At 46.0% G+C, this 10,913-nt stretch overlaps 1 protein-coding gene across 1 annotated transcript in view; it reads right to left on the bottom strand.

The window, feature by feature from the left end:
- LOC137083463 (myelin basic protein-like) overlaps positions 1-4,439 on the bottom strand; it is a 20,407-nt gene extending 15,968 nt beyond the window's left edge. The window contains exons 1-2 of the mRNA XM_067449419.1: positions 4,256-4,439; positions 1,436-1,484 (exon numbers count right to left, since the gene is read on the bottom strand). Coding sequence (XP_067305520.1) covers positions 1,436-1,480 — 45 coding nt within the window. The 5' untranslated portion in view covers positions 1,481-1,484; positions 4,256-4,439. The remainder of the gene's footprint in view (positions 1-1,435; positions 1,485-4,255) is intronic.
- Between the last annotated feature and the right edge of the window lie 6,474 nt (positions 4,440-10,913).

Here is a 10,913-nt window from a genome sequence, read left to right as displayed (position 1 = left end):
ATGGGCTCAGGACTACTTTGGCAAACCTTTGTCAAGTACCACAATACGTAGTTACATCCACAAATGCCAGTTAAAACTGTACTGTGCCAAAAGGAAGCCTTATGTTAACAGTGTCCAGAAGCGCCGTCGACTTCTCTGGGCTCGGAGGCATCTGGGATGGACCATCACACAGTGGAAATGTGTACTGTGGTCAGATGAGTCAGTATTTCAGGTATTTTTTGGGAGGAATGGACGCCGTGTGCTCCGGACCAAAGAAGAAAAGGATCATCCAGACTGTTACCAGCAACAAGTCCAAAAGCCAGGGTCTGTCATGGTATGGGGTTGTGTCAGTGCCCTTGGCAAAGGTAACTTGCACTTCTGTGAAGGCACCATTAATGCTGAAAAGTACATAGAGATTTTGGAGCATAATATGCTGCCTTCAAGAAGATATCTTTTCCAGGGACGTCCATGCATATTTCAACAAGACAATGCAAAACCACATTCTGCACACATTACAAAGTCCTGGCTGCGGAGGAAGAGGGTACGGGTACTTGACTGGCCTGCCTGCAGTCCCGACCTGTCTCCAATAGAGAATGTGTGGCGCACGAAGACCCCGTACTGTTGCCCACCTTAAGACTTGTTTGCAGGAAGAATGGGACAAAATTACACCTGAAACACTTCATCACTTGGTGTCTTCAGTCCCTAAACGTCTTTTAAGTGTTGTGAAAAGGAATGGCAACATTACAAAGTGGTAAATGCTTTACTGTCCCAACTTTTTTTGAAATGTGTTGCAGGTCTGAATGACAGGAAAGGATGCATATTTACAAATGACATGAAGTTGACCAGACAAAACATGAAATATTTTGTGTTCATATTGTCTGCAATGAAATACAAGTCAAAGTAATTTTAGAAATCACTTCTTTTTTATTTTATTTGCACATTCCATACTGTCCCAACTTTTTCTGATTTGGGGTTGTAGTTTATTCTGTTAATGTTTCTGATCAGATTAAATGTGCCGGACTCTCGTTGATCTTCTGAACACAAATGAAGATATTTGAGTTGAAATGGACAGATTTCTGTCCTCCATTGACAGGCTGAGCAACTTCCACCGCCGCTTCAGAATCTCATAAAGAGAAACGGATCCGTCCGGATGGAGTGGATTATTCCAGATGTTCTGAAGAGACTCCATGGCTTTATATGAGGAAGGAAAGGCGGACGGGTTTGAGCGACATTAGGGAGGAAATGATCCCAGGATTCTCATTAATGGAGAACTGGCCCTTTAAGAGTCGGACCGACTGTTGATTTATTCATCCATTTATTCATTATACAGTAAATTACAGATTTTACCACAATATCTGCATCCCAGAAATCCCAGAGCTCTAATTTAATGCAGGATAAAGGCTGACCGGTACTTAAGCAAGCTCTTAACACATTATATTGCGGTCTCAACACGTACCTTGGGAACAGAAAGTGGCTCACGTTTCACAAGATGCTGTCCCATGATCCTGAAACACACACACACACACACACACACACATTTACTGGATATAACCCACTGTTATTACAGTTTCAATCATATCAGGGTCCACACACACTTGGACCAATAAATATCCATGACTTTGGAGTATCCCGACCTAATGTTCTGTGTAGACATGTAGAATAAAAATACACGGCATGATTTGAGGAAAATATCTTATTGGGATTTAAAATGTGCTATATACACACACAGTAGAGGCCAAAGGTTTGGACACATTACTATCTGTAATGTTTTTGAAAGAAGTTTCTTCTGCTCATCAAGCCTGCATTTATTTGATCAAAAATACAGAAAAAATTAATATTGTGATATTTGGATATTTTAAAATATTTGGTTTTCAGTTTATTCTATTTAAGGAATTATTATGAGTGTTGTAAACAGTTTAGACATAAAAAGAGTATGTCAGAATAAATGACATTATTATTATTATATTTTACAGAAAACTTTTTTTCTAACTGTTGTGTTAGGAGAATAAGCCGACATGTATCCTGACTCAGTCAGCACAATGTCTAAAGTGATCATGTTATCAGTATTAGCACATTCTGTTACAAATGTGCTGCGAATGCTCAAAGTGCTGATAATACACACACTCTGGACTCACTTCAGGAGAGGGGAGCGTGTCTCAGAGCAGCTTCAGACGGAAGAAGCATGTCAGAACATGACACACACACACACACACACACACAGGAATGTGCCGAGGGTTCATTAACTCCAAACACACACACCTCATACAGTCAACTAGTCACATCCATCCTGTGCACATGACTGACAGCTGTCACTCAAACAGAGAGCGCTGAGTAATAATCACCGCTAATAATGGGTTTATAAGTGCACTCAGGGTAAACGCTTATTAAATGTCATGGCTTTCAATTGCTAAAATGAATCATTTGCTCCACTCATCCAGACATCCGTACTACTCGTATCGTTCGTAGTAAAAAATGATCCATTATCCAAATATTTACAATATACTGCCTTTATGCCGTTTCTACATTCACTCTGAGATTCAATGTGAAAGTATTGCAATATAAAAAACATATTACATTTTAATGTTAGGTGTGATTAACGTGATTACAGAACAATGTGACGTTAATTTGTCATTTTTCTGAGCGATTGACAGCACTAATTATTACTGCTGTGCGTGTGCCGACAGAAGAGGGCGATATTTCACTAAAACACCGTGTTCGTTTCAGGATTCTTCTGAGTCGACTCCAATTCATGACTCGCGGCGTACGAGTCGATTGAATCGACTCCAATTGCTCCATGTTCAAAACATTGTCAGCAACAAGAACATATGATTTACATCATTTTTGATGACAAAACGTACTAAAGAAGTATAAGTCATGATGTTTGTGTTGCATATTATTTAAGAGTTAAATAAACTAGAGTTTTAGTTAAGAGAGAGAGTCACACGTCTTCTGTATTTTGTTTTTATTTTATTTATTATTTTATGTTCTGTATGCCTGTCTAATCATTAATATGTTCTGGTGAGCCAAAATATATGGACAATACAAATGGACAATGGACAATAAAGAGAGAAATTAAATTATTATTATTATTTAAATTTCTTATATCTATTTATTTTACAATTAAAATTGTGTTATTATTATTATTGTTAATTAATTTTATTATTAATATTTTGTTTATTTTATTTATGATTTAATATGTTCAGTTGTTACAAATCACTTTGTGTTGTCTTAATGCTTTGGCAATACAAAAATGCATGTTTTTGCCAATAAAGCTTCCTGAATTGAATTAAGAGATGTGTTCTTTAATGAGTTCATCGAACCGGTCGAATGAGAGCGATAAGATCTGCTTGGACAGGTGAGTTTAATACTAACATAATAGATACAACTTTATATCCTTTAATACACATTTATTATATCTTTATACACATTAATGTGTTTATTTTAGTTTTTCTTTAATATTATGATGTTTAATGATTATGAACGTGTAGCTACTGTATTAATAAAATGTTGAAACAACAAAGCGGGTACGGACTATACAATAGGATTGCTTGTTGTCATTATTGTGAAGTAAGCACATGAAAGATAAAAGCATGCTACAGCAGAACGAGAGTCGAGTCAAAGAATCGGTTCTTCTGGAGTCGGTTCCCCATCGGCAGGTGAGACAGACACACATACTCTCGACCACTGTGGTTTCCCAACACATCGCCCACACCAGTTTCCATCTGAACAAGAACCAACACGCAGAAACTGGCGAGTGCGTCATTTATCACGAATCGTGTGTATTATTGCGAATCTTTGAAGCTTTCGCATCTTTTGAGTTCTGCAACTGAACAGCTCGAGGGCTCCCGATGGGGTAAAGTGTGCCTTCCTGTGAGTGAACCACTGTCAACACAAAATAATGACAGCGAAAGAAAGAAAGACAAAAACATTCAAAGTGTAAAGCATTGACTCTGCCTACGCGCTTAACTTTAGTGTGTTTTATGCAAATAACGTGACGTCATCAAATATTTTTTGCCAGTAATCGGGGCCTCTGGCTACACGGAAACACACACACACACACACACACAGGTGAATATTACTCTGAACTGGGCTGAGTAACAGAGACGGAAATGCAGTGGAATCCTCACATCTGGAGTCGCAAAGGTGTGTCCAAAACATGACAGGATTCATAATAATCTGACAGCGAGGACACACTGACGGCAACAAACAAGATGTCGTGATTTGACGAGTGAGCGCGCGCGCGCGCACACACACACACACACACACACACACGTACTTGTTTTCCCAAACGCGGAGTGTAGATCGCAGGTTTCGGCTGCTCGCCTCAGCAGTTCATCAGTAGGTCCTCATGGGCGCAGAATCACAGGTTGTGTGTGTGTGAGAGAGAGAGATTCAGGAGCATGTGTGTGTCGGAGGATGAGCCACAGCACTTCCTGCTTCTCGGTAGATGTGTGTGTGTGTGTGTTGTTCAGCGGGGTGGGGCGATCAAACCTCACGCGCGTGTTTACTACGGTACACTCTTATCTTGTTTTCACAGACACCAACTTGCGTTATTTATGACGCGCGCATTTGGAATCAATACAGTATGTGTATTTCTTTACACATCATTATTGTTTTAAATTCATGTGTGACTTTAAATTTTGAACCAAAACAAACTTCCCCTCTGATGACGTCTTTACTGGCGCGAGGGCGGGGCCACCTGTCACTCACATGACATCCACCAATAGCAAACTACAACCATCCAATCCATGGGTGTAAATAAATAGTGGGTGTGTCATCTCTCAGAAATTCTTAAATTTTTTTTACTGGAGAAACGTTAGGTGCCATTTCCATTAAATACAAATATACCGCCGTTTACTACACGATTGATTGGGCCAGACAACATTACGGAAATCACTGAGTTATGCTGATGGACTCCACCCTATTAGCATATGCCCCACCCACGACTGCTGACAGACTCTACCCTATTTGCATAGACCCCTCCCACGACTGAGACAGACTCTACCCTATTAGCATAGACCCCTCCCACGACTGCTGACAGACTCTACCCTATTAGCATAGACCCCTCCCACGACTGCTGACAGACTCTACCCTATTAGCATAGACCCCTCCCACGACTGCTGACAGACTCTACCCTATTAGCATAGACCCCTCCCACGACTGCTGATGGACTCCACCCTATTAGCATATGCCCAACCGACGACTGCAGACGGACTCCGCCCTATTAGCATAGACCCCTCCCACGACTGCTGACAGACTCCACCCTATTAGCATAGACCCCACCCATGACTGCTGACGGACTCCACCCTATTAGCATATGCCCCACCGACAACTGCAGACGGACTCTGCCCTATTAGCAATGGCCCCACCCACGACTGCTGACAGACTCCACCCTATTAGCATAGACCCCACCGATGACTGCAGACGGACTCCACCCTATTAGCATTGGCCCCACCCACGACTGCTGACAGACTCCACCCTATTAGCATAGACCCCACCGATGACTGCAGACGGACTCCACCCTATTAGCATAGGCCCCACCCACGACTGCAGACGGACTCCGCCCTATTAGCATAGGCCCCACCGGCAACTGCAGACAGACTCCGCCCTATTAGCATAGGCCCCACCCACGACTGCTGACAGAATCCACCCTATTAGCATAGACCCCACCCACGACTGCTGACAGAATCCACCCTATTAGCATAGACCCCACCCACGACTGCAGACAGACTCCGCCCTATTAGCATGGGCCCCACCCTGACAGACTCCGCCCTATTAGCATTGGCCCCACCCACGACTGCTGACAGACTCCACCCTATTAGCATAGACCCCACCGATGACTGCAGACGGACTCCACCCTATTAGCATAGGCCCCACCCACGACTGCAGACGGACTCCGCCCTATTAGCATAGGCCCCACCGACAACTGCAGACAGACTCCGCCCTATTAGCATAGGCCCCACCCACGACTGCTGACAGAATCCACCCTATTAACATAGACCCCACCCACGACTGCTGACAGAATCCACCCTATTAGCATAGACCCCACCCACGACTGCAGACAGACTCCGCCCTATTAGCATAGGCCCCACCCACGACTGCTGACAGAATCCACCCTATTAGCATAGACCCCACCCACGACTGCTGACAGAATCCACCCTATTAGCATAGACCCCACCGATGACTGCAGACGGACTCCACCCTATTAGCATAGACCCCACCCATGACTGCTGACGGACTCCACCCTATTAGCATATGCCCCACCGACAACTGCAGACGGACTCCGCCCTATTAGCATTGGCCCCACCCACGACTGCTGACAGACTCCACCCTATTAGCATAGACCCCACCGATGACTGCAGACGGACTCCACCCTATTAGCATAGGCCCCACCCACGACTGCAGACGGACTCCGCCCTATTAGCATAGGCCCCACCGACAACTGCAGACAGACTCCGCCCTATTAGCATAGGCCCCACCCACGACTGCTGACAGAATCCACCCTATTAGCATAGACCCCACCCACGACTGCTGACAGAATCCACCCTATTAGCATAGACCCCACCCACGACTGCAGACAGACTCCGCCCTATTAGCATAGGCCCCACCCACGACTGCTGACAGAATCCACCCTATTAGCATAGACCCCACCCACGACTGCTGACAGAATCCACCCTATTAGCATAGACCCCACCCACGACTGCAGACGGACTCCGCCCTATTAGCATGGGCCCCACCCTGACAGACTCTGCCCTATTAGCATAGACCCCACCCACGACTGCAGACGGACTCCGCCCTATTAGGATAGGCCCCACCCACGACTGCTGACAAACTCCACCCTATTAGCATAGACCCCACCGATGACTGCAGACGGACTCCACCCTATTAGCATAGGCCCCGCCCACAACTGCAGACGGACTCCGCCCTATTAGCATGTGCCCCACCCACGACTGCTGACAGAATCCACCCTATTAGCATAGACCCCACCGATGACTGCTGACGGACTCCACCCTATTAGCATAGACCCCACCCACGACTGCAGACGGACTCCGCCCTATTAGCATAGACCCCAGCCACGACTGCTGACAGACTCTGCCCTATTAGCATAGACCCCACCGATGACTGCTGACGGACTCCACCCTATTAGCATAGACCCCACCCACGACTGCAGACGGACTCCGCCCTATTAGCATAGACCTCACCCACGACTGCTGACGGACTCCACCCTATTAGCATAGACCCCACCCACGACTGCAGACGGACTCCGCCCTATTAGCATAGACCCCACCAATGACTGTTGACGGACTCCACCCTATTAGCATAGACCCCACCCACGACTGCAGACGGACTCCGCCCTATTAGCATGTGCCCCACCCACGACTGCTGACAGAATCCACCCTATTAGCATTGACCCCACCGATGACTGCTGACGGACTCCACCCTATTAGCATAGACCCCACCCACGACTGCAGACGGACTCCGCCCTATTAGCATAGACCCCAGCCACGACTGCTGACAGACTCTGCCCTATTAGCATAGACCCCACCGACGACTGCAGACGGACTCCGCCTATTAGCATAGACCCCACCCGCGACTGCAGACGGACTCCACCCTATTAGCATAGACCTCACCCACGACTGCTGACGGACTCCATCCTATTAGCATAGGCCCCACCCACGAGTGCTGACGGACTCCACCCTATTAGCATAGACCCCACTCACGACTGCTGACGGACTCCATCCTTTTAGCATAGGCCCCACCCACGACTGCAGACGGACTCCGCCCTATTAGCATAGGCCCCACCCACGACTGCAGACGGACTCCGCCCTATTAGCATAGGCCCCACCCACGACTGCTGACAGACTCCACCCTATTAGCATAGACCCCACCCACGACTGCTGACGGACTCCATCCTATTAGCATAGGCCCCACCCACGAGTGCTGACGGACTCCATCCTATTAGCATAGACCCCACCCACGACTGCTGACGGACTCCATCCTATTAGCATAGCTCCGCCCCTGAGTGAGCTGTATACAGTCCACCATGTGCAGGAATCTTTCTCTATTGCCTAAAGCTGCGTTCACACCGCACACGCATGACGCGATTCGTGCAAGTGATTAACATGCTAAGTCAATGCAGAGAGGAGAATAAGGCGGCGTGAATAGTGCGAATCCAATGCGCGAATGACGCAGCAAGGATCACGCAAATTGAACGTTTTGAACGCGTGATTCACGCGAAACACGCGAATCGCTCAAGTTGAAAAATCTGAACTTTGGGGGATATTCGTGCTGCGTTAACCAATGAGGAGCCTGCTTACTGCTGTCACGTGGTGAAGTGACGGATGGGAAACCCATAGGGGAATCCCGAGGCCAGAGTCATTTTAAAATACTACTGTTATTCCTTCATGCTTTAAATATCTGATTGAAGACAAGACCAGCAGCAGTCAGGATAGACTCAGAGATCTTGTTCAGAGCTGTTTGCACATGGAGGCCCGCAGAGGTTAAACTGAAGCTCAGCGACTTTAAAGAAATGACTTTTCGGCAATGAAATGAAGATTGCAAATGCTTACATAGAAAAGGCGCTGAACTGGACAGCCATTAAAGCTGATGATGGGAAATCTCTTCATCACTTTAAAATGTAATAAGTTGACTTTACTTAGAAAAAGTGAGGAAACCGATTGCCTTAAAATTTTCAAGTAAAGCAGTGTATTATTTTTTAGTTGCCAAAAGTTAACAAAATTTGTACAGAAAACTTGTTAATGAAGTATATTTGACTCAAAATTATTAGTTGTGTTAACTTGTTATTAGTGCTCACATTACTAGGAAAATATTAGGAAACCGATTGCCTTAAAATTCTCATGTCTTAAAAAGACCCATCATCTGGTTTTCAGCTGTCGTGCCTCGGCGATGTCATCGGGACACTGCCGCTGGGAGAAATCTGAAACATGGAGTGGACCACAGTGTGCTGCGGAGCTAACAGAGACTTCCACCATCAGCTGTTTTCTGTCCACCATCAGCTCTGTTTCTGTTCACCATCAGCTCTGTTTCTGTTCACCATCAGCTCTGTTTCTGTTCACCATCAGCTCTGTTTCTGTTCACCATCAGCTCTGTTTCTGTTCACCATCGGCTCTGTTTCTGTTCACCATCAGCTCTGGTTTCTGTTCACCATCGGCTCTGTTTCTGTTCACCATCAGCTCTGTTTCTGTTCACCATCAGCTCTGTTTCTGTTCACCATCGGCTCTGGTTTCTGTTCACCATCGGCTCTGTTTCTGTTCACCATCAGCTCTGTTTCTGTTCACCATCAGCTCTGTTTCTGTCCACCATCAGCTCTGTTTCTGTCCACCATCAGCTCTGTTTCTGTTCACCATCAGCTCTGTTTCTGTTCACCATCAGCTCTGTTTCTGTCCACCATCAGCTCTGTTTCTGTTCACCATCAGCTCTGTTTCTGTTCACCATCAGCTCTGTTTCTGTTCACCATCAGCTCTGTTTCTGTCCACCATCAGCTCTGTTTCTGTTCACCATCAGCTCTGTTTCTGTCCACCATCAGCTCTGTTTCTGTCCACCATCAGCTCTGTTTCTGTTCACCATCAGCTCTGTTTCTGTTCACCATCAGCTCTGTTTCTGTCCACCATCAGCTCTGTTTCTGTTCACCATCAGCTCTGTTTCTGTTCACCATCAGCTCTGTTTCTGTTCACCATCAGCTCTGTTTCTGTCCACCATCAGCTCTGTTTCTGTTCACCATCAGCTCTGTTTCTGTTCACCATCAGCTCTGTTTCTGTTCACCATCAGCTCTGTTTCTGTTCACCATCAGCTCTGTTTCTGTTCACCATCAGCTCTGTTTCTGTTCACCATCAGCTCTGTTTCTGTTCACCATCAGCTCTGTTTCTGTCCACCATCAGCTCTGTTTCTGTTCACCATCAGCTGTGTTTCTGTCCACCATCAGCTCTGTTTCTGTCCACCATCAGCTCTGTTTCTGTTCACCATCAGCTGTGTTTCTGTTCACCATCAGCTCTGTTTCTGTTCACCATCAGCTCTGTTTCTGTTCACCATCAGCTCTGTTTCTGTTCACCATCAGCTCTGTTTCTGTTCACCATCAGCTCTGTTTCTGTTCACCATCAGCTCTGTTTCTGTTCACCATCAGCTCTGTTTCTGTTCACCATCAGCTCTGTTTCTGTTCACCATCAGCTCTGTTTCTGTTCACCATCAGCTCTGTTTCTGTTCACCATCAGCTCTGTTTCTGTTCACCATCAGCTCTGTTTCTGTTCACCATCAGCTCTGTTTCTGTTCACCATCAGCTCTGTTTCTGTTCACCATCAGCTCTGTTTCTGTTCACCATCAGCTCTGTTTCTGTTCACCATCAGCTCTGTTTCTGTCCACCATCAGCTCTGTTTCTGTTCACCATCAGCTGTGTTTCTGTCCACCATCAGCTCTGTTTCTGTCCACCATCAGCTCTGTTTCTGTTCACCATCAGCTGTGTTTCTGTTCACCATCAGCTCTGTTTCTGTTCACCATCAGCTCTGTTTCTGTTCACCATCAGCTCTGTTTTCTGTCCACCATCAGCTCTGTTTCTGTTCACCATCAGCTCTGTTTCTGTTCACCATCAGCTCTGTTTCTGTTCACCATCAGCTCTGTTTCTGTTCACCATCAGCTGTGTTTCTGTTCACCATCAGCTCTGTTTCTGTTCACCATCAGCTCTGTTTCTGTTCACCATCAGCTGTGTTTCTGTTCACCATCAGCTCTGTTTCTGTTCACCATCAGCTCTGTTTCTGTCCACCATCAGCTCTGTTTCTGTCCACCATCAGCTCTGTTTCTGTTCACCATCAGCTCTGTTTCTGTCCACCATCAGCTCTGTTTCTGTCCACCATCAGCTCTGTTTCTGTTCACCATCAGCTCTGTTTCTGTTCACCATCAGCTCTGTTTCTGTTCACCATCAG

The sequence above is a fragment of the Pseudorasbora parva genome, chromosome 7 (assembly GCF_024679245.1).
Source record: "Pseudorasbora parva isolate DD20220531a chromosome 7, ASM2467924v1, whole genome shotgun sequence".
In the NCBI taxonomy this organism is placed as follows: Eukaryota; Metazoa; Chordata; class Actinopteri; order Cypriniformes; family Gobionidae; genus Pseudorasbora; species Pseudorasbora parva.
Note: the sequence above shows the minus strand (reverse complement) of the source record. Positions and strands in the feature narration are given on the sequence as shown.